Below are 24,672 nucleotides of genomic sequence, written 5' to 3'. Positions count from 1 at the left end.
GGAGTTATCTCCTGAATATCCTTTTAATAGGAAGTGGAGAAGAAGTGACAGGACACATCAGGAGTCACAGCTGGAGCTAGGAAGGAACTGTCCTGTAAAGGGAAATAAGCTGTTGATCCTTAATTTGAAGACTGAACTCTTGGTGTCAAAAGCCTCCCAGCCTCCCCTGGAGATAGCATGGAGACATGGAAAAGGAGGTTCCTGGGAGGAGCAGAAGGGGAGGCAGGTGGGAATGGCTATTTGTTTAGAGAGGGAGCACTAAAAGGGAGTGTAATCTGTCCTTTCAAGGATGCGTTCTTGTAATTTAGTTAATTGTACTCCTGTGAGGATGTTTGTGACATGCACTGCTATGAAGCTGTAAGTATGTTATGAAATGAGAAATTCTGTCTTTCTAGGACAGTGATTATGAAAATCCAGATGACCACTCTGACTCTGAGATGTATGTGGTCCCCAGTGAAGAGAATCCTGACGACAGCTATGAGCCGCCTCCAAGTGAGCAGGAGAAAAAGAAGATTCCTTCCGCATTCCCTATTACTAAGGGTGAATATGCAGGTAGTTATGGACTAGTTGGCTACATCAGCTTGATAATTGCTTATTTATCAGTACCAAAACAGAAGTGGCCTCAAAAGGACTAATCTGTGCTTTCCTCAAGCATTTGCTTTTAATTCTGACAATCACGTCTTCAGCTTTCAGGGGTATGATTTGTTAGTACAGCATGAAAGAGGTTAGTATTTCTGCTAGCAATGTTTAGAATTTTAATATAATGTGTCCTAGAGACTTTGATAGACATCTACTAACTACAAAATTCAAGCAAAGGTATGGGAGATATCACTAACTTGGCTCTATATTAATTTGCATAATTTAATGCAGGAATTCATATTGAAGATTAAGCACATAAGACTAGACAGGTCCCTTCTTAATCTTTTCTGTATCTCAAATCGTTATTCCAAAAGCAATAAAAGAGAGGACAAAGCAGCCCAAATATTCACTCTGTATTGTCCTTCAAGATTGGTATTGAGGAGATTAAATATCCTGAAAAACAGGACAGGATCAAGATTTTATTTACATCAGTCCAGCATAAATGCATTTTTTCTTCCTGTTTTAACTGCTTTCAACCATGGGCAGATTGCAGTGAAGTGAATGAAAGTTAGCTTCAGTTAGATGAAGATACAGGTCATGGGGAAAAGAAACATTGGCATGATACCTGCTTTCATTTTTGTATGATACAAGACTGTTAACTGGTTATGGAATAATCATCAAAGTGCTAAAATGCCACATATGTACTCATAGTAGTTTATCAGTACTTCACCTATGTGTTCTTTGAAAAGGGGAGGAATTTTTAAAATTACACCCCAGAGGACCTGGCATAATTTGTATTTTAGTCCCACCCTTTGTACTGTTTGTACTGCAACAGTTGTTTTCTTCATGTGTCAGACATGTTGTTTCTCACTTCTCATCACCAAAGCTCATACTGGCACAGGACATACTAGCTAATGGACTATACCACCCAGCCACCACCTTTTCCCGAGGGACTTAAACTGTAGTTCATACAACAGTCACTGTCTAAGCAGCCTCTGCAGCCTGATACAGAGGACTAGGTTGCTACCTTGAGTGATGAAATAGGACCAGTTTACACATAAGTCTCAACATCAGGACTAGCATACACTCAGGAGGTCTGCCTTTTGACCTGAGCTGCAGCCACTGTAAAGTCTTGTTTGCACAGGTAGTAGAAGACAATCAAGAGACTAATGTGTAATTTTTACTAAAATTGTTTTCTTCTATATTAAAAGACAATCGCACCAGTCACCAGCAGCTTCCTCCCATCAACAAACCTTTCCCAAGTACTCCCAGTCCAGCCATGTCCAGACCAAAGAAGCCATCCATGCCATCTCTACCTTTGTCGTCTCCTGCTGCAAAACCAAAAGTACCACTGAAGCCTAAGGAGTGTAGTGATGATGAGGTAATGTTTATAGATATACTTGTTTTGAACAGTTTAAATGACTGATGACCCCATGCCAATCATAAGTTAGACTACACAGCAATGCCATGGCCTAATTGCTTTCTTAGCCTCTATGGCACAAATCATTTTGTATATCTCAAACAGCGACCTGCAAGTACCATGCTGATTCCTAGCAGATATCTGCCTACTTCAAGCATCAAGGAGGCTCTTTAGACAATAGAATAGTTTCTGCTCATCCGTAACAGGCCGCAGGCAATGGGGAGAGAGCAACCTCAAAGGCTACCCCAGGACCAAAGAGAAGGGAGGGCTTTCATCCACCAGTCCAGAACAAGAGTAATTTGGTAAAGGGTTTTCAGTCTTGGAGAATCCCATCCACAAAGGATGATAAATGTCTGAAATAGCAGTCACTGTGAAATAGCAACTATTATAAGCTGCTGCCAGTTCTTGAGTTCCAACAGTTTGTTGTTATGATGGACGTTTAACTGGTAGATTTTTGTCCTGCCTTTCTCACAGGATAATTACATTGTGCCAGTGGACAATGACAACGATAACTATATTGAACCTACAGAAAGCAGTGTGTCACTACCTACAAGATGTGAGTTTTAGTCATTTAAGCTAATAATTATTGCCTTGTTAGGAACAGCAGTGAGGAAAAAAATGGATCAAATTAATGTCTATTTCTAGGGTTCAAAGAATGGAGGTGCAGTTATTAAAGAGAACAGAGCCTGCAAAAAGGCAATTGGTTCCTTTAGCCCATGGCAAGGGCAAGGAAAATTATTTTTAACTTTATTGGAAGCCATATTTAATTCCTGCCTCTCTCACTCAGCTATTTCAAAGACCAGCCCTTGTACAACCAGGAAGCTTTTCATGCTTTGTGATCTCTCTCCTCATCCAAGGGAGCCACAGCATTAAAATTCTCTGTTTGCTGAAGTGCATCAGGAGAAGAACAAGCCTTTTTAGATGTCCAGTGAATAAAGACAGACTTTGATTCTTTTCTTTCTTTTTTTTATCCTCACTGTTTGAAGCCTATTTAGCTGGAGAGTGAAATTATTACAATGTGAAAAGTAAACAGAGAAGAGTATGTAGTTCTGCTCTCTGACATTACTGACAGTATCAAACCTATTCAGCAAGGCATGAACACTGAATAATGTTTCCTTTTTAAAAAGAGAGATGCTTTCTGCCTCAGTTAATTTGTTCAAGGTCACACAAAAAGGCTATCAGTTGGACCTATTTAATATTTATTCTTACTGTATAAATTTTACATTGTTAGCTTTTTTAATACATATGTGTGTGTATATATATAAATATACATGTATATACACACACATGCACAAGTATATATGTATATGAATAAAATATGTTTTTAGCTCCTGTGAGCAGATTTATGAAGACAGCAAAGTCAGCTCCCCCTACTTCTCCAAAGCCTTCTCTTACTTCTGATATGCAAGGTATGTAGAGTTTGTATCACTGTTAAAATAAAATAATCTAAGAATGATGAAAATTAAATTACACTTGATTTATTCACAACAAAAACCATATGACATACTTCAGTAAAACCTAAATATGTTCCCCTTTAGGTTTTTCTGTGTTGTAACAGTTGTGTTGCCTAGCTTGAATAGTAATCTGTTTTAAGCATGAATAAAACTAGAACAAGTCATTAGAACAAACCAATTTATTTTTAGTCTTTTGCTCGAGCAGAGGAACGCAAATGGATCAATACAGTAAAAACAATAAGAGAGCTCAGTATGTTAGTAATCCCATTTCACTGTAGGAATCAAAGCTCAATATTTTAAAACTACATCAAGATCCAGTCTTAAAGAAATTCCATAGGTTGATGTTTTGTATGTCCTGTGATAAGTGTTCCCATTTAAGTTCTATAAAGAGCAGTTTATTTATAAAAAGAAACAAAAGCAGCACATAAGAAGAATCATATTTGCTTTTGTAAGTGCAGATAGACTTGCTTAACCTTTCTTAGCTGTGCTAACTCTGAGTTGTTTTGCATCCTCCTCATGTCATTAATTGCTTGGAATGTAACCTTTACAGACTGATCACACAGTTCTTTAAAAGTCTTTGCATATTCATTACCAATATGTTTAGCTTTCAAGTCGTAAAGTACAGAAGTTTTTCCTCTGAATGAGACTTAAGATTTTGTGAGTTCCTTTTCAAACGTTTTAAAATGCCCTTTTCAGTCTTAGCCTTTCTGTAAATCAGTGTCAAACAACAAACAGCTCCTGACAGATGCTACTAAAAAGAATAAAATATCTCCCCCTGGTGGGAACTCAAACATTTTTCAGCGCAGTGAAGCCTGACGTTAAATTTGTTGAAATATTATTCAGTTTCATTAAAGAAACTGGATATAGATAAGGATGCTGATGGTTTTGGCTTTTATTATCTGTAAGTTAAAATACACCCATGGGACAGAGCTTAGGGATGGACACTGGCCACGCAAATGACCCAGCTTGTATCTATGATTCACCTGTTCTCTTCCTCTCCGAGAGTCAAGGAAAGGCTAAATGCTACCACAGGCATGATAAGACATCTCTTACAAACTGTCTCAGTTTGCACAACACAAGCATTCATCTTGTTTTGGGGAAAACGATAAAAAAAATAATAATTAAAAAAAGCTTGTGGGGTGGGGGGAAGGTTCATTAATACAGTGAGTGTTTATTAGACTTCCTAGGACTTTTGCTGAAGGTCTTACTAGAAGACCAGAGGTGTAGCTGTCCCAGGGTTTTGGAGGCAGAATCAAGCTCTGAGCAACTTCTCAGTTATTTTTCCAGAGGCAGAAGTACAATTGATTACAAATTCTGATGAGTTTTTTTCTGGTAACATGTAGCATGTTTTTGCTAACCAAAGAACACATTTTTTCCTCCCTGTCTTACAGAAGTCTATGAGGTTCCTGAAGAAGAGGTAAGGCCTTTCTATAGTTTGACTCACCTTGCCCTCAGGCAGGGAACAAATGTGATTATAAAAAAAGATGATCAATCTTTCAAAGGGGAAAAATGGGAACAAATCTCTGTCTGCACTTAAAGCTTTCTGACACTTCCTTCACAGAAAATCTGACAAACCCACTCAAAAGGTCTGCAGAACACAGTAAATGGGAAAGGGCTGGATTTTCCCAGTCCTATGTGATAGTGATCTGGCCTGGGAAGCAGCAGCCTAAGGGAATGCTTTCTGGAAGCAGAACTGCAGCAAAGGAGCAGTGACAGTTCTGACACAGTAATTTTCTTCCCACTTTCTGGTACTGACATGACGTATGGCGAAAGCAGTGTGCTCAGGGCTTCACAGATTTACTGGTGGTGATTTCTTGCCTCTCCCATTGTAGTGCAGATTATCAGGCAGAGTTTTACTACAACTCTCTATCAAAAATAAGATATTGCTCTGATAACATAAATAGGATCATACAAATGTATTTTATTAAATCAAAATATGACTAAATAATTCAGTGCACTTTCTCTTACAGGAAAAACCATCACCACCACCAGTAACCAGGTAATCCATTGCTATGAATGTGTGCATATATTATTTAAAACTTGTCAGAAAATGTTTCCTCATCTAGATACTATATGTTTAATAATTCTCTCTCTAGAAGATATACATATAGTAATTCTCTCTCTTTAGATTGTCTACACAAAAATTGGCATCCAGTTCTATGTTACTTTCAATAACTCAAACATAACACATATTAAAGAGGAATACCTCTTAAGGGTGCTTTTTAGAATTTTCAGAGGGTTAGGGAGGAGAAAGAGGTTGCTTTTGTAGTCACTGTTATTAAATATAATTTTCCTTTCTTAATTCATGTTTTACTACTAGATTCACTAAGCCACTTCTGTCTATGCCTACTCAGAACACAGAGCACTCCCACAAGCACAGCATGACTAGAGAGTCACCTAAGCTGGATACCTCCAGGTAAGTCAACAGCAGCTTGTATCAATAGTAAATATTAGTGGAGACAAAATTTTCTCCTCCGTATAGTGTAGCCCTCAGGGAATAAGCAGTTGTCAGGATGCACAAATAGTTAGGGATTGTGGGACAAGGTAAGAATTTAAAGATCTCATTTCTGAACTTCTGTATTCGAGCCAGTTTGCCAAATGGGTACTGTTTTCTTGAATATCCCTTTAGGGATCCAGTGCAGGGGTAAAACATCTCTGCAAGGCAGTTTAAAGTCCTATTGCCTATCTCTGCACCCTTTCAAATGAGAGATTTTTTTGCAGAGGGTGGGGCACAAGATTGCTTGAAAGAAGCTGGACACAGTAAATCCATGATTTATCTTCCAAGTCTCTGGAGGAAAAGAGGCAAAGGAAACTTGATTATGCAGCCTGTTTCGCTCCTGTGTTCCCGGAAGCGTAGGAAGCTGCCTTGTAACCATTTCTAGGACATCACTCTACAAAACAGGCTACATGCCCCAGGAAGAGCAGGGGCATCCACAACATTGTGTGTGTTACGGTGTTTGGTGAGGTTCTGTTTGCAATTGCAGAGGACCTGAGGTCCAGGACAGAAACTCTTCTAGAATAGTTCCACACTAAGGGCACAGCATCACCACAACCACTGCAGTGGTGCATAGCTGCAATTAAATCTATTTACTGCAGACCTCTTCCTCTCTAGATCTTGAAACACATATCTGAGCCAAGCAATTAAATAAGTAAATCCTACTCATCTTAACTTATTGTGTATATTTTCCAGAAATATTTTACCTCTTCCAAGAAATCGTCTTCATCCAAAAGCAGTGAGTAATTAATGTGCCACTATAAAATAATGTGTTAAACTTGGGCTGTTCTATGTTTCAGATATATATATATATATAAAAAGGATTTGGTCAATATATATATATATATATATATCTATATATATATACACACACACACACATAGATATGGAGGGATGCTTTTTATTATCTGGATTAAATAACAGAAACAGATTACTCTGAATGTCAGATTGATCTAATATTGTAACTGTGGCTATTAATCTTTTAGACAAAAGAGCTACATTGGACATCTGTACTGATCCAATAAAAACTTCAAATGTTTTAAGGGATATATGTCTCAGTCCACAAAAATAATTTCTCATACTAAAAAAATACCAGTTGAAAACCAGGAACCTTACTTTCAGTAGCAATGGGTGATTTTGCTCAATCTGGAGCACCTTCCTTGAGCCTCATTCCTTCCAAAGTATGAATGATTAATACTTTCTGAAAACAGAATCCTTCTAAAATGTCAGATTGGGTAGCCTGAGTAACCAGTATCACTAGAAAATGCAAGCCATGAGGAGTAATTACAAGCTTTGGGTTCCTAAGGCTGTGTTTAAGTCATTCCTCTTCTTCCTCTACTCTTGTCCCCAGTCTCTCCCTTCCACTGTGCTGGAACAAATGTTTTCTGAAGCAAACTATTTGGAAACTTGCCTAACTGCAGAAAATGGGCAAAAGAAAACACAAAAAATATTCTTTTTTTCAGCCAGATTGTTTACACAAATTTTTCTGCACCATAGCTCTACTAATAGTTGTGCCAGCATAAGAGAGGGTATGCATGAGAAGCAAACTACCAAGAAACATGGTGACAGTAATTGCATCAGCATCTGTGCCAAAAGCTATGTGCATCAAACTCTGTCCCAGCCCAGTGCTCTGAATTGTCCTTAAGAAATAACCAGTTTACCAATAACTACATAGAGAAATTAGACGCTTCAAATTAGGAGTTTGGGGTCACACCATAGCATTTGGTGCTATGGTAACATAATGCAGGTGGTATAAGAACATCTTATAGTCTTACTTTCAATCCCTAAATTTCTAGATATATCAAGTCTTTGAGCTGGGGTGTGGGGGCATGTTCGCACACCTTTACGTATAACAGCAGCAGCATATTTGTTTACCTTCCACCTCATCACAACATTCTTCCAATATAGATCTGTACCCTGTAAGATGCTGAACAATTCCTGAGTGGTGCCAAGACCAGGCTTTCTATTTTATGAAATGGTTTGATTTCTCAGCTTTTCTTACCAAAATAAGATTAGGAAAAAAATCCTTCTGAAGGAAGAATGCTGGACAGAAACTCCACTATCTGATCAGCACTCACAAGAATTCTGCTGCTTCAGAACATACTCAAGTATCATACTGCAGCTGAAACCTTGCCATTAATTCATTTCAGAGCTTACCTCTAAGATGGGTATCATCATAGCTTTGCAGAGAATCAAGAGACACTATCATTTTGCTAGGACCACACACTGGGTTAGTTACAGCACCAAGGATGGAGCTCCCAAACAAACACCCATTTGTACAATGGGTGTATTCAGCTCCTGGGTACTTGCAGTTATTCAGTTTGGCACAAGAGTCATTCTAGGAAAGAATTACCCAGTGTAGTCTGAATTTTGGGGTCTTTGCTTGTTGTGTAACTGGCCAGTCCTTAACAGTTTTAAAGAAAATCATGGTAATGAGAATGATGTTCGTCGAGTGCTGTGCCTTTCCATCCCTGACTATGCACACTGACAAAGCAAAATAATAACTGAAACATCTGTTAACTGCTCCTATTCAATCCATTCTCAGCACTAACCAGCACTGGTCATGTTAACAGAACTTGTTCCTCTCAAAGGCTTGGGCTGACTGGGAGAAAAACTTCTCCACATCTCACTCCCTCAACTGTTGGATGATGAATTACACCTCTCCAACCAGAGAATGGATGCATTTGTAACCAACATTAGTGAAAAGTCATTAACCTGGGGGATGGAGATGGACAAATTGATAACTGATGCCTCTTTGAAAGGTGCTTATCATCTGAAAGTCCAATTCCCTTTTAGACAAGAAGTGGTAGCCAAAAGAAAGCATCTCCAAAAGAAGCTGGGACAGACAATCTGCTCAGTATCCTCCATTGAGTAAAAAATGTGTTCTCCATATATTCAAATCTGCTGCAGAATTTCTGCTTTCCAGCTCAGAAATTAAACATGAATCAAAAGGTCTTGCTGGAAAATTCAGGGCCAATTTTCTCAATACTACAAGCAATCTCAGAGTTATTAGAATGTTCAAAATTAGGCTGATGTTTGCTAAAATTTTTCAAATGCTGTAATAAAAGCTGATTAAAAATATCATGGATATTATATACGTTTTGTACAAATATTTCTTTAAACATTACTACAGATTACCAAGACCAGGTTATTTATTTATGTACTTCCCATTTGATAATAATTCTTTTTTTTTTAATTGCTTCTTATCAAATCTAACGTATTTTTTCCATTACAGGACCTTGAAGCAAACAGTAAAGATGAAAGTAAGTATTCTGTATATGGCAATATGAGCAGAATTTGTTGTCAGTATGTCACTAGTGACCTTAAAATAGGATGTAGTGGAATGTATCAGTGTAAATTTTATCTACAACAGTCAGCAATAAGCAAGAAATGGTACTGAACTGTTTTCTAGTATAATCAGAGTGAAAACATGTCAAGACAAAAATTAAACCAATGGGTATTTTTTACTTTTATTACAATAACACTGAAATGGCAGTGAAGAAAACTCTCTGTTCAGGTACAGCTAATATTGCATGCTAAATAAGTCATCTGCATCTCTAGATCGTAGCTTCAATAACACACAAGAATCCAGACTTCCCACTGGAGCAGCTCCATCTCCGTTACCAAGGGGCCTGTGAGTAAAAAATGCTAAAACTACTTCTTTGATAGGGATGGGGATAATTACTAGATGTATTAAGAGCTAACTCCTATCCCTGTCTATGGCAATCAGAATTCAGGAGTCATTTTTATTGCTGTTCATGAAAAATATCCTCACTAGGTAAAGGCAAGCTATTATTTTATTATTTCTGGAGGAATACTGCTTGTATGCCAGCATCACTACTGCCACGGATGGCAGATGCTATCTGACATTCTTAATTTAGTTATTAATTTAGACATGCATGCCTATAAATGCAGAAACTTGTGTTTTTCATTAAAGCTTTTCTGCAGCACCCATGTTGTCATCTTAAGCACTGGACAGAGTATAGCTTCCTTGCATATCATAAGTACCTTTCCTGAGTACCTACGTTATATCTGATACTCTTATTCTTTTTTACTCTTTTTCTTTTTTCTTTTTTTTTTCCCCTACTTGCTACAGCTGCCCATTAAGTAAATACATCCCATCTTGGCCAGAAATATCTTGGGAATCAGTGAATCTGTTGATAAATTAATTCATGTATCTGCTAAATAACTATACTCTTTCTTTTTTTTTCCCTCCAATTTGCAGAAAGAAAACTTCTAATGCAGTAAATTCACCAGTAAGTTGACTTGCAATTGCATAATCAAACTATAATTTTTACAGGTTATTTTTAATTTATTGTAAAACTTAATTTTATCATGAGTTTGGGTACAACATAAGTGCATAAAAAGAATAGAGAAAAGAGAGAGTTATAAAGAAAGGAAATATTTGGGTGCGGTTACATGAACTAAGCAGTGAGAAAGTTCAGAGAGAAAAATATTTTTAGTAAATGGATGTTTGTATTCAGTTCTGTAGGATGTAACAATAAACACAGTGCAAGAACTAAATAAAATGAGAAATAAATGGGAAAACAGGCCATTCAGGAGTATTCCCTGGACTATAGGGAGCTGCATATGACAAATGTGGATTTATTGTTAAGAGTGATAGGTCAAGAAAGATAAGGGATTTTACCAGAATTTTTCAGAGGTTTTTCAGTAAGTATTTCATTGTTAGAAAAATATCCCAAAACCTCTTGTGGGAGAAAGTGCGAGAACTGGTTGAAATTTTCAAATAAATTAATTTGAAAAATGTTTTGAAACTGACAGTTTATTATCATTGTTTCAAAATGGAAAAACAAAAAAAATATTGAAACTGGAAGGCTGGGTAAATGTTTACTGTGAGCTAAACTGACAGTTTAACTTTCAGCAAAAAGAAATGTGCTCAGACATTTGTGAGCATAGCTTGACAAAGATGAAAATATTCAAATTTTGATTTGCAAGTATTTGGGAGGGAATCTTCATCTTCGGACATGAGATAAGAACAAACCTTTTTTACACCATGAACTTACTGATGGGAGTTGCGGGTGGGAGAAAGCGGGGCGGAAGGCAGGGGAAAGGCATGCATCTCTCAATTTTACTTTTGTCCATCTATTTCTATACACAAACTGGGATTCTTTCCAAATCTACTCTGCAAAATCCCAGACTTCAAGGTCATACAAGCAGAGGCTCTTCACAGAATGGCCATGCTCCTAATCCCTCCAGGATGCTTTCAATTCTAAATATAAACTAGTTCACAAAAAGTACAAAAAGATAAACATTTGCTGTACAAGTAGCATGCCACTTAATATTCGGTTTCCTTCTGTTTTATTGCAGAAACCATGTTTACCTTCCAGAGAGACCTTAACTTCAAATGAAGGTAAATTATCTCCACTACTGTGAAAAGTTTGACATCTATCAGAATTTAATTTTCTTTTTATTAAAAACATGAAACAAACACCACCACATTCAGTTTATTGTAGGTTTTTGAGGGGAGTCTGGTTTTAGCAGTTTCTAACTGGATCTGGCCAGCCAGAATATCACTGCACTGAATATCATTGTTCCCTAGAAGCAGCCACAGTAAAACTATTGAGGTTATTGGCAGGGCAACATACGACGTAATGGACCAGCAATGTGCCATATACTCCTCAAAGTGGAGAAGGGGGGTGGGAGGCGATGAGTGAGTGCATCATTCTGAACTTAGCAAGAATCACCTCACACTAAGCCAACTCCTGGCAAGAGCCAGTCCCTAGCACAGGGAGAAAATGCATCTCACTTCTGTGCAAGGCAGCAGCTCCTCTAGGCAAAAACTCAGCAGGAGCTGCTGTCTAACACAAGGGTGAGATGCAGCCAGCCAGCCACACCTCCTCCAGCTGAGCTCTCCTAGGCAGCCTGCCCCAGTGTCCTCCCCTGTGTCACACAGCTCGCCTCTAGAAGGCAAGTCTCCCACTGAGCTCCTGTGGGCGTCCACAGTGCAGCTATTTGCCTAGAAATTTGGTGGTATGCCACTAGTCAATAAAGCAAGCAGCAGGATGGCAAGCTGCCATGTAAGGAAAAGTTATAGTAATAAAAGAAACTCTCCTTCAACTACTGGGACTCTCTTATCTGAGACAATATCTTTCTGAAGAAACCTTGACTCTACAATTTGTTTTCCCAAACTACAGAAAAACCTACAGCAGCAGAACGGCGACGAGGTTCCAGCCAAGAGCTTCCGCTTCCACCCCTTCCAAGTGGTGCCCAAAAGTAAAATCCCTTTTCATCGTCTTTTGAATATTTCAGTGCACCAGCTCCTACTGCTCAGTCTGAACACAGCTGTGAGAAGTTCAAAGGGGAGCACTGTTTTCTCTGTAGCCTTCTGTTGCTTTTTGAAAATCATGTTTCTCAAACCCTTGCTGTAGCAAAAAATAAAACATGGCAAATGCATCCAAATACTGTAACCACCACCAAAAAGCATGGGAGGATATAATCTCTAATTAGGTGATGGAGATGTAAACCAGATTTTTAAATTCCTAATTGTCAGTACTAGTGGAATGTGAGGGGGGTTTTGTTGAAGTTTTTTTGTTGTTTTTTTCTTTAAATCCCTGTATCTGGCCCTTATTTCTCAATGGACAAATGGGTGAGATGGAACACATTCTACCACTGCATGCTTCAAATGCACAATTTTAATATTTTCAGAACTGGGTAGATATCCTTAGACCTTTCTGTAATCTCTTGATATTTATTTCAGGCCTTTGCTCCCAAAGACTTCAATTCTGCCAAGTAAGTATAATTCAGATTTTGAATTAAAATGTGATTAACTTGTAATTTCAAATTAATCTTTGAAGTATTTAAAGATGCCATGCCTATTCATTAGTTTAGAATTAACATTTGTCTCTCTAATGCATACAAAGAGGAGATAAAGTATCCAGAGGCTTAGCTCAGCTAGTAAAATTAAGGGAGTATGTCAGGGTTATTGTAGAATCAATGGAAATTGGGTGCTTCATTCCCATTTATGACTACTGAAAATTTCTACCAAAGGCAGTCTGGGTCAGTTCTCATCATAATAAAGATTCCATCAATCTTCCTTGCCACAAAAGAACCCTAAAATATAACATTTCTGGGCTGTTCCAGGCTTCTGTTGCTTAAAGCCAGATAGATTATTATTGCATCCAGCAATTTATTCTTTCTCTACAGGGGAGAAAAAAAAAAAAAAGGTATTTTTTATAATGGCAAATGCTTAAGCTTTTCTGTAAGTAATACTTTCAAAGAGGGACTTTGTTTCAGTTCATAGTTAAAAACAAATTAGATAAGTGTATGAACACTCTTTGCACAGAAGTGTAAATTAGATCTAACATTTTTCTAGTCTCTTGTTAGCAGACACTTGTCTGACCTTCCTACAAGCCCTTTTCTGCACGTATTTCCGTCTGAATATATCTAAATGGATTATGGGAACTGCACATAGAAATCTGCACGTGGCATAGCTTAAATTTATATGCTCTTATTAGTACTTCTCTCTATTTCCTGGAAATGTTTGTTTGATGTATGTTGTAATTACATCTCCTGTGGAAGTATAATACTGGTTCATATTCATGCAAGACATTGATGCTCTCAAGTTTGTCTGTTCCTGTCACACAACCGATGTGCTTCAACTTGCAGCATAAATTCTTACTAATCCCTAAAGTGTAAGTATTCTTCAAGGCCATCTGGTGCTAAGTGATGCTCCAATTAGTAAAATACCTTTAACACACTCTTATTCTGTGCCAGGTCCAATAAACTTAATCACAGATACAATTGGTCCCAATCACTAATGTCCCTCTGCATAACCTGCCATCTCTTCCTTGTCACCATACAACCCTAGTGCTAACTTCCATCTTCTTCATAAAAGGTACTAATTTCCCATATGGCATAGTATCAAATGCTCTACTGAAGTCCAGAGTATCTACTTGGATAAATTTTAGATTTTTCTTTTGCTACTTGTACCTTTACCTCCAAATCTTAATGTTCTTTCCTTCAAATTCTCTCCTAGGGCCTTGTGTTCTGTGGAGTCAGACAAAAAGGCATGTAGATCCTCAGGTCATTTTTTCCACTTTAAGTATAGGAATTATGCTTGGTATTCTTCATTCATATGGTACCAACCTGACTTGAAATTTATTTAAAAGAATTGTTACCCACCCTGTAATTTCATGTGCCAGTTATTAAAATTTTTGGGATAAAGATTATCTGGGCCCACCAGTGCAATTGTACTAAGATCTTTGAGTTCTGCTTCCAACTTTATTGTGGAAATTTCCATGGCTGTACCAGAACTACTATTGCTTTAGTACCTAGATTATCTTAAAATCAATACAAGTCTTACTGCAGACAGCCCCATTTCTCTTTCCTTTTTCCATAGCTAAGGAATCTCTTACCACTGATTTTAATTTCCTTTTGTAAAGTCTAATTCAGCTTGACTTCTGGCAATTCTTACTTTATTCATACAATGTACTTTTCAGCTGCAGCTTTTGCAGCTGGTCAGTCAAAATTTGACAGGAAAAACAAAACACTTAATATTGAATAGCCTTCTTCAGGTGATTATTCATTCATGGAGAGCTGGGACTGCTCCTTACAATGTCTTCCCTGTATTTGGAATGCAGCTTTCAGACAGTTGCATCTTTCTTTACTACAAAAGAAGTTCTAAACCTGCTTCATGCGGGTGTCTTTCAGTTCTCCAGTTCAACTGAATTTTTTAATTCTGAGTCACTGTGTGACCTCCTTTATAACATTCTTCTAGATTTTTGAAACCAAAATCTAAATCAGAATTATATTAGCAAAGATTTGATAAAGCAGTCTGCAACTATCGTATCCAGGAATAGGTGAGCGCTAACAATCCTAATAGCATTTTTTTCCTCAATAAGTAAAACAAATGGGAAATAAGACCTCCCATAATAACAGAATAAGTAACACTCAACTTTCTATTATCATCTTCTCTAGTATAATGATATTGATCTGTACCCAATTCTGATCACAAGTACCTATAACAGACACTTCTACTATCTTTGACCAAGATTCTGTTTTACCAGAAAAGAATTATCTATACTTATTTCCCATATTTTTAGCACATCATTACTACGCAACACTACTCAACCATTTCCCTTCTAATTTCTTAAACTCTTCAATACCTGTATTTCAGCCCTAATAGCTATTTTCTACTATACTTTGTTATTACAATTATAATAAAGCTTCATAATCTTTCCTACTAGTTTTGCTTCTCTATTTAGCTGCCTAGACTTCCTGCCCACATATACAAACATTTCAGTTGGACTAAATTTGTGAAAAGTTATCTCTGAGCTACATTCATTTTTCCCGACTCCCTCACCTATATGACTACTTACACTGAACTGAGTGCTTTTTGCATTTTGTTCCTGATTTTTCTTTATCTATTGCTAAATTGATTCACCTGGGGGGGGTTCTTGCATTTTAATTCTACCTCTGGCTATCAACCAAGTTGTTAACCAAACCATTATTAATCAAATGGTTTCTCTCTTTATAAGCAAGGCTCCCCTTTTGAGCAGTAAAGTGTCCCAGGCACTTATATAGGGCCCATCCATTTGCAGTAGATAGATTTCCTGAGTGATACCCAAGATCAAGCATTTACAGACCTTCCAAAATCCTTGTAACAGATCAGTTTCTTACAGCATAACAAACATACTTTGAAAACTTTTATATGTTGTTCTTTCTTTTTTCTAGAAGTGCCAGAAGCTGCAAACCGTTCTCCGAGTACTTCCCCTCACAGCAACGTTTCATCTATTTCAAGTACTGCAGACCAGGTACAATGTTAGCTAAATTCACATTACAAAAATCTTATCCTTTACTTTAAAAGTAGTATTTCTGCCCTTACCCTCTTTCTAAATAAAAATCATACTCCCTTTGTGGAGGCTATCCATGTCCCATTTGCAGTGAAGATTTTCTGTAGCACAAATAATCTGAATGTTAGCTTTCACACCAAAAAATGCTTAGAACATAAACCATAGGAGAGCTTTAAAAAAATGTAGGAAAAATATATAAATAGCATTATACCAAACCTTGGTACTCTACCAGTCACTTTAAAGAAAACCCAAAGAAGCTTCTTAGTTTCAGGTCTTCCTGACTCCTCAGTTCATAATATTTCGACATCATTTTGAAACAAGGAAATCTGTGGTGATGTACTTAAGTCTAGTCTTTGATATAGACAGCTATAACGAGTTTTTAATTGCCTCTTTTTTCTAAATTATAGCTGTACATACTGTGTCCTGAAAAAAAAAAAATGTGTGCTAAGCAGATACAATTAAGCCATCTGCAGCTATTAGCATTAGCCTGCACTAATACGACATGCTCAGAAAGCCTAGAAATTAGTAGGAGGAAACAGGGATGCTCTGCTGACTGGCCCAACACAGCACGATGCATAGGGCAGAATCACTTTTATGAACATTGCCCTATTTATTGCTGTTTGGGATGTCAGCAAAGTTTTAAGAACCACTGCTACCCCTCTCAGAGGACACTGCGATGCCTCCCCCTACATGTTTTAGCCTCTCCAAGTCCTACTCCTTCCTGTTCCTTTAAACAGACTTCTCACTACAGTTCATGCTGTCAGTTTTATGACCAATTCATTTTTTCTGTTTTTTATTGAAATATTAAGTTTTGAATAATCTAAGCAAATGAAAAGTTATTTTCATTTCAGTGCTATTCCCCTTACTCTCATTTTGGATGAAGGGAGACTACAAAATGCAGGAAACCATTCTTATTAGCCTAGTAGTCACAAACAAGGTAGAAATAGTTCTGTTGAGCACAAAACAAAGGCTCTCTTATGCATAACCAATAACATTAAATGTTCTAAAGTCTGATATAACAAAGATAATACAACAATCTTTGTGAAGAACACAAAGGACTTGAAGTTCTGGAAAATTTTAACAGTATGTCATACTGGATATTTATTATAAAAATTGCTTTCAAATAAACAATCCAGCAGACACTAAATAAACAGCTTGTAGCAATTACATTTGCAGCTTTTATTTAACAGCCATGGGCAAAACCAGAGCTTAATAAATTCACTGATTTTGGTATCATTTGCTGTAGCACCCTGCACAACACAGGTGCTTGCAGACATGATTCATGTCCATAAGGGTCATTCTTTGTTCGGTTCCCATCCCAACTTTGGCAGCACCTCTCTGTTTCCAGATCATAGGCTAGTGCTAGAAGAAAGGTCTGGGGGCAGTTGATTTCTTGTACTGTTGAACAAAAATCGGTTTATTGGACTCATTCTCTAAGTCACTCAGTCCCTTGCATATTTGCAATTCATTTCATCCTATCTTTTTCCAATAAATAATGTGACTGGAGAAATACATGGAAGAACTTTGGAGGTAAAGTTATATGTCATGGCTTGAGCCAACCTAAGAAGTTAGTGCAATGCCCCCAAAATGGAGGCTCTGCCCTCTCCTCACTGTCAACTCCCCACCCTAGCCACTGGCTTCTCTGGTTTTTCTCTGATCCTGCAGTGGGCTGAGCCAGCTCATTAAACTGACAGAAAACGAACCTGGCAGTCAAATGCAAAACAAGACAAAACAAAAGAGGTAACTTTTTTTTTTTTTTTTTTTTTTCTGAAAGATTACTGAAGTGAATTATCTCGCTGTGGGATCAGATGAGCCACAAAATGAGCACAAGAGAGAAGCCAAGACATTCCTTTTTTGGCAGTGATACACCAGCTATACCAGTTCAGCCATAATATGCAACTTCATCTTTAATCTGGTTACCGTACAATCTGTACAGAGGTGACAAAGCTGGTGTGAAAATTATCTTTATCATTAAACTTGTTACTACAAAGTTCAAGCAAAACTGTTCAAATGACCAGGAAGGTTAATATCCAGAAGTATTCATTAGGAAATAACTCTCAGCACTATTTCTATAGCCTCTCCACTCACTTGAGTTAAATTTTGCATCAGGGTTCTCAGCAAGAGCTCACTTTTTATGATTGCTTGTTTTATAACCTGCTAGTTAATATTCTAGCTATTGAAGTCTGACAATGCATAAGTCTCACGTTGCTTCTAATCCCTCATCCTGTGCATCTCTTGAGTATCACTTCTTTTCATAGTTCACTAAAATCCCCTAAATTCCACTCCTGTTACCAAATGTACACTCAATCCTGCATCATCTTACTACGCAGTTTTCTACCACTTCTTCTCTTACTCAAATTATAATTTCCTGCAACTCATTCCCAACTACCATCACCTCTTCACATCTTTCTATCTTTGCACTTCCTTTGCTATGAGAGCTTTTATCTTCTAAAACAGAATCCTTCTATCTTTAGGGTGCCAATCTTTCTACCTTGTATCTTCAGGTCTGCACCTATGCCCCCATCCATGAAGTCCTTTATCCCATGTTTTCCACTGGAAGAACAGGTTACTGTTCATTTACTGTACAGAACACTGGCAAGCATTTAACTCAATGGAGAGAAGAAGGATGATCTTTGTGAGGTGTTCACAGGGGATAACATACAGAAATGAGGCACCCAGAATATAAGCTGCTCTTGTGTTCTGTCACAGGTGTAAGCCTTCTTGGCAGTAAACATGGTTTTATGTCTTTTAGATAAGAGCACAGTTTCAAATGTAAGGATGTATTCAGACTCAATCCAACAGAGAACTGGAGCTGAATCCATGTCTCATGTGAAAGCACTAGGGGCTAAACTGCTGCATTCATAGAGGAAAGACATTATTCCTCTGTTTTGTAGGACTCCATCCATTTGTCCTTATCTAATAACAACAAAAAGAGCAAAAGATGTACTTATCCAATCTCCACACTATCCAGATGAAGGCAGTTGTGATCATGCTCACAATAGCATTAAGTATATGGGAAAGTTCATTCCCAAAGCTTAGATGCCTACCAAATCTGGACATTTCATGGGCTAACCCACAGCTGAGCAGCACTTAAATTGATAATGATCAATTTATTCCTCAACATTTCCTAGATACCCTCTCCAAATTCTATTAGAATAGCTTCCTTCTTTAACTAATACCAAACTATCCTCCACTTGAACCTGACTACTTTCCTCAGGGTATCTTTCTCTCTTCTATCAGCCTTCTATCACATATCTGTTACCACTGGCTTTGACACACTAGTTTTTCTTTGTCCTGCCTCTATCCAACAAAAACAGTGAGCTCCTGCCAAAGAATTTTCTAAATTCTGTGTTTTCTAAAGTGTTCTGCATTTCAGCTCTTCACAACTGCCATTATTTAGTAGTACTTTTTTTTCAGGCCATATTCTTTATTATTATCATTATTATTTTACAGGTGAAACACTGTTTCTCTCTTTCTAGGATGCAGGTGTTCAGAGTAAAGCATGGTATGCTGCTACCTGTGATAGGAAAACAGCAGAAGATGCGTTGTACCGATCAAACAAGGTGGGTAAAGATGTATATTTTATGAAAAAACTTCAAATTAAAAAAAATCAAAAGACAACCAGAAATATTCTAAGAACATCAGCTGTATTCTGAACAGGTCAGAATACTGTGCCATGCAAATACTGTCAAACATTAAATTACTGTGGTGAAACTATTTAACTATGTTTTCTATCCCAAGACAAAGTTGCATTAGTGTAACTCAACAACTAGTGCACTGCAGAGAAAGCCACTGCAGACTGGAGAGCTGCAAAGTTCCAATAGCTCATGTGCATCCATTAAAATGGAAGGCAAAGCCCTCTGACTTTTAAAAGATCTTCACCACTGTCCAATGGCTTATGTAAGAACAGCTACTATTTGGAAAGGCTGATGCATCATATTGTTGAAATAGCAACACTGTGCATTTAGGTATGTGGAGAATTTGAGTTCTCTCAACTATTTTGTGTACAAAAGCTAGTGTCACACAAGGGAATAGTAACATGTAGAGTTGCATTCTCAGCATCAGGATGCAACTGATTTTCCAAGTTTTCCACTCTTGCCTAACTCCACAAAGCAGGATAAAGGGGCAGAGCACTGGGGTTACCACCAGCATACGCTACTGCTAGTTAGTGAGCACTGGGCTACAATGGCAGTAGCTGTAGGTGCTCATTTTTATCAGAGTGCTTTTACAGCCCTGGAGAGATCATATCTCCACCTCTCACCGCTTTCTTGCCTACCTACTGCCACTGATAGCACCTTAATTTCCTAATATCTGTGGACCCCAACAGACTGCTGCCACTGTATGTTGAATTCTTCTTTCTTTCTCTGGCTGACAGAGAACAAGCAACAGCAAAGGTGACTTAAATGACACCTTTGTAAGCTACTGTTAGCAGGAATACATGCTACTGCTTATCTCCTGCTGTACAGTTTTTCTAATGGGAGAAAAGGATTTAATGCTAACATAGATGAAAATATTAACTTAAAACCAGACTAAGTTGTTGGAAAAAATAAGCTGAATACACTTACTACTTTTATCTCTTTAGGATGGATCTTTTCTAGTAAGAAAGAGTTCTGGACAGGATTCACGGCAACCATACACACTGGTTGTGTTTTACAACAGAAGAGTATACAACATTCCTATACGATTTATTGAGTCAACAAGACAATATGCACTGGGCAGAGAAAAAAGTGGTGAAGAGGTGAGATGATGTGGGTTGTTTTGGGTTTTTTTTTTTCTTAACAGTTTTCAGTTATATGACTTTAATAAGCAAGGATTAAGATATATTGTACTATGACCAAAAGGATTCTTCATGTATCAAAAGTATTCCCTATATGACTGATCTATCAAGCTAGAGAAACCAGCATAACATCAGCTCCTGCATACTGTAATTAAAACCACAGATCAAGTTTAAAACATACTCATAAAAATGTTTGGAATAGTTATCAGGATCAGAGCTGCAGCTGGTAGGTAAATTCTCCAGCTGTTCATAGTCCTCTATTCGTCTTCTGCCTAAGACTGTAGTTAAGTTTCTTGGAAAATCATAAAGGAAAGGAAGAACAGTCATGCTCAAAAGGGAAAAGAAAAAACAAACAAACAAACAAAATCCAGAAAACCTCTATAAAAAATGGGGATTACAGTACTTTTAATCTTATTGTCACATAAAGAAAAAGTTAAACTCTAGTTCTGGAGTGCAAAAATCACTGGTTGGCTATTATACCACACAGATAATTACTCTGACAGCAAAACAGAAACTTGGAACCCAAATACCAATAGAAAGCATTTGTTATCATTGCACAGAGTAGGCACTTCAAGGATGTGAAAGTAGGTTTGCCTTAGTCTAATTATCTGCCTCCCAGGCAACAGTTTTAACGTTACAGAATAAACAATAGCCTGGAGCTCATCTGGCCTTCAACAAAGGGTCAGAAATGACCGCAGAAGGGAAAGATAGTCCAAAATCTGTATTTGACCAAAAACCAAAAGGAAAACCAACAGATCTAGCAGATTCTGGATATCAATTTACAGTGACAAACATTAAAATTGCATAACCAAAAGCGTTCTCATTAATGGCTGTTTGTACTATATTACTCATAAAGGGAAAAAGAGCACAAGATGAGACAGCTAGTGGCCACAGTATCTTCCATTGTCCAAATCTAATCTGTTTATGACTAGAATCAGGACTAAGAGCAGGATCAGTGCTCTTAGTTTTCAGTTATATAACTTTAATAAGCAAGGATTAATATATATATTGTACTATGACCAATGGCAAATCATCTCACTGGGTAACAGTCATAGCTCCACTCTTCAATGGTGGGAGAAGCAAGAAGAAAAAGACAATGCAGTGATTACTGTTATACCTCATTAATTTTTGTTTTCTCTATCCAGCGCTTTGACAGTGTTGCTGAAATAGTAGAGAATCATCAGCACACCTCCCTGGTTCTAATTGACAGCCACAACAATACAAAAGACTCGACGAAACTGAAACACATTGTAAGAGTTTCTTAATCAAACCAAACTGCTAAAATGAAGACTTTTTAAAATAATTTCTTCCAGCATACCAAAACACATGGATCAGGTATTAAAAGAAAATCCAAAATTATGGAAAATACTCTTTAAAAAGAGCACCTAGTAAGAGATGCAGTTCAGAAAAGTTCAACCCCATGTCACTTTTATCGGAAAAGCACTTGTGTTTAACACAAGAAGCCAAAGCAGATATCCTTTCACCTGCAATTTCCACCTGTGACAACACAGATATTCAAAGTCCTGTGAAGAACAACTGCATAACACAGCCTGGTCTGTGACAACATGGATATTCAAAGTCCCATGAAGAACAACTGCATAACACAGCCTGGTCCTTTGACTGCTATTTAAAGTTTCCTGTAGGCCATTTTCACCTCAAAAATGAGAATGCCCACAGTGATCTACTCTCTCCAGTTGTTGCATTTACCACAGATCACTGCTTTCAGCAATTTCTTTGTAACGTGCACAGCCCCAGAAGTTAGAGCAACTCAACCTAATGTCCTGCTGTGTACAAGATGAAAATAGGACTGTACTTCATGTGATTAGTAGCAATAAAGCTGTCTGAATGTTTTAGATTAATGGACATGTTGTCCTTTTCCTTGGCTTTACTCTAATTCTCTAATATTTTTGTTTGTATTTTCAAATGTGTAAATAAAAATTAAAAATGTTGTGAGGTCAATAATGTTCTAAAGCATTGTGGGATCACACTTCTTGGCATCCTTCCAGCAAGAAAGCATCAATTCACTGTCGTTGATGTTTTAATGTATATATTTGTATGTGTTGCTTTGCAAATTCTGTTGTTACAAAAACTATCACTTTTTAGATATTTAGCTAAACAGCTCTCAAATCTTTTTGTCTTCAACTTGCCTACTGTTGGTGACCCAAGAACACTGCTTCATTGCTAAACCAACTACCCACTCAGTTCTTGCAGAATTACTGGTTATAGACACAGAGAAACAAACAAACCGCCCCCTCTACCTTTCTTTTTTCAAGCCTGTTCTTTCATGGTGGTTTACTTGCTGTATTATTGTGAACAAAGTCATTTCCACAGATGTTAAAGTGGTAAAAATTAAATTTATGAATGTATAATTTGCACCAATGAAAAACTTCTAGGAACAGTTGTTAATCACTGGACCTAAAAACTCATCCATCTTAAAAGTATTTTCCAAAACTGACACTCTATACACACCTGCTTTGTTCTTTCTGTTCCAGATTAAGTGTTCTCTGTTATTGGCAAGGCAAGATTGAGCCAAGACTTGCCAAGTCTCAGCAAGTCACTTCGAGCTATGCTGTAGCTGTATTATGCAACTACTTCCTTTTGGGTTTGATCAATTGCTTCTACAAGTAATCAACCTGTTTTCCAGAAAGAACTGCTTACTGATATTACAAAGATGTTCAGCACATGGCTACCTACCTTGCTGGATGTCATTTTCTTCCCTCTGCAACACAGACAAACAATACTTACCCCCAGATGTGAAACAAATGAGACAGTCAAGAAACTATGTATACACTTTACGCAAGCCTGCCTCTGACAGACTGTTCACAGCACTACAACAATGGTTTAGTATATTGTTCAGTTAGTATTAACATTATACTAATACTATACTTAGTACTTGTGTAATGTTTAAAGCATTAAGATTGCCAAGTCAAGGCCTCAAAATTAACACAAGAGTTATTAGTCTCTGCAAGCTTAATTTACTCCTTCTTATATGTATACTCTGATACTATTTAGTTACATGAAACATCACTTTATAAGGTTACTATTTCAAGAAATACTCACAATGGAAAATACTCAGTGGAAAAGCAGCCATTCAATATTTAGCTTTCCTTGCATTCATGTAGCATCCTTGCTTTATTCACTCATGTTCTGCACAGTATTTAAACTTTGTTCTTAACACAACTGTTTGTTTGTTAACTTTTATATGTTGCTCCTCACAAAAGTGTCTAGGTTCTTCATTTCTTTCTGAGTTAAAAGTGTAGTATCACCATCATTCTAGAACTGGGGAAGAAAAAGGCATGAAAAAGTGAAACTCAAGTGTAGCTATAGGCTTCCATGTGAGAGAAGTTTTTTTAAGGTAATTAGCAGTACTGAGCCCTTCCTGTACTCAAAGCACTGCTGCTCCTACCCCTCAGCTCTACGTGCTCGGCATTACATCTAACTTTATGACTGATCTACAAATAACAAATAAGCCCTAGATAAACATTCGACTACTTTCATCCCCAAACCTATTTTCTTTTTAGGCATGTTCCACATCATTACAGGGGTACCTTATACTTTCAACACAAAATGAGGCAGGGATTTGATAGGCAACACCACTTTCCACAAAATAATCCATTCGTCCCGAGGTGAGAACACCCTAGGCACAAAATAATACTCCATAGAGGGAAGAAAAAAAAAATAAAACTCACAAAGAGACAAAAACACCAGCATGTGGTCACCTATTTTACTACACTCACAGTTTTACACAGGAAGCAGACTGGTTACTCTGCTTTCCATACCCAAGCTAGATCTTTTATAACTTGGGCAGACTGTGCCATAGACACAATTTTAGCTGGAGAAGAGAAAGGTTTGAGCAAGGGAAAAATGCAAGCTTGCACTTTGCAAGGATGTAAAATGAATTAGCACTCAGGATGGAGCATGCTGTTAAAAATCCTGTTGCAGTGCCACTAACTGCCACTAGTCAATGCTGTCAGGAGTTTACAGCAGGTAGCAGGTACATCAAGTCTGACCTCTAACAGACATAGCAACACACCTCTCCTCCAATATTTCTTTGATACTGTTTGCTAATTTCTCTTTCTTATAATTGTAATTAGCTAAATAGCTGGGGGGGGGGGGGGGGGGGGAAAAAAGGAGAA

At 37.5% G+C, this 24,672-nt stretch overlaps 1 protein-coding gene across 1 annotated transcript in view; it reads left to right on the top strand.

Moving 5' to 3' along the window:
- The window catches only part of BLNK (B cell linker), a 31,589-nt gene extending 9,642 nt beyond the window's left edge, over positions 1–21,947 (top strand). The window contains exons 6-24 of the mRNA XM_029084854.1: positions 396–552; positions 1,791–1,960; positions 2,474–2,555; positions 3,328–3,408; positions 4,845–4,870; positions 5,424–5,452; positions 5,774–5,869; positions 6,644–6,686; positions 9,183–9,210; positions 9,509–9,581; positions 10,173–10,203; positions 11,276–11,318; positions 12,103–12,181; positions 12,666–12,697; positions 13,944–14,009; positions 15,641–15,720; positions 19,239–19,322; positions 20,342–20,497; positions 21,682–21,947. Of these exons, the coding sequence (XP_028940687.1) occupies positions 396–552; positions 1,791–1,960; positions 2,474–2,555; positions 3,328–3,408; positions 4,845–4,870; positions 5,424–5,452; positions 5,774–5,869; positions 6,644–6,686; positions 9,183–9,210; positions 9,509–9,581; positions 10,173–10,203; positions 11,276–11,318; positions 12,103–12,181; positions 12,666–12,697; positions 13,944–14,009; positions 15,641–15,720; positions 19,239–19,322; positions 20,342–20,497; positions 21,682–21,801 (1,476 nt within the window). The 3' untranslated portion in view covers positions 21,802–21,947. The remainder of the gene's footprint in view (positions 1–395; positions 553–1,790; positions 1,961–2,473; positions 2,556–3,327; positions 3,409–4,844; positions 4,871–5,423; positions 5,453–5,773; positions 5,870–6,643; positions 6,687–9,182; positions 9,211–9,508; positions 9,582–10,172; positions 10,204–11,275; positions 11,319–12,102; positions 12,182–12,665; positions 12,698–13,943; positions 14,010–15,640; positions 15,721–19,238; positions 19,323–20,341; positions 20,498–21,681) is intronic.
- The last annotated feature ends 2,725 nt before the right edge of the window (positions 21,948–24,672 follow it).

This window comes from Antrostomus carolinensis, unplaced genomic scaffold, assembly GCF_000700745.2.
Source record: "Antrostomus carolinensis isolate BGI_N321 unplaced genomic scaffold, ASM70074v2 scaffold3965, whole genome shotgun sequence".
Classification (NCBI taxonomy): domain Eukaryota; kingdom Metazoa; phylum Chordata; class Aves; order Caprimulgiformes; family Caprimulgidae; genus Antrostomus; species Antrostomus carolinensis.
Note: the sequence above shows the minus strand (reverse complement) of the source record. Positions and strands in the feature narration are given on the sequence as shown.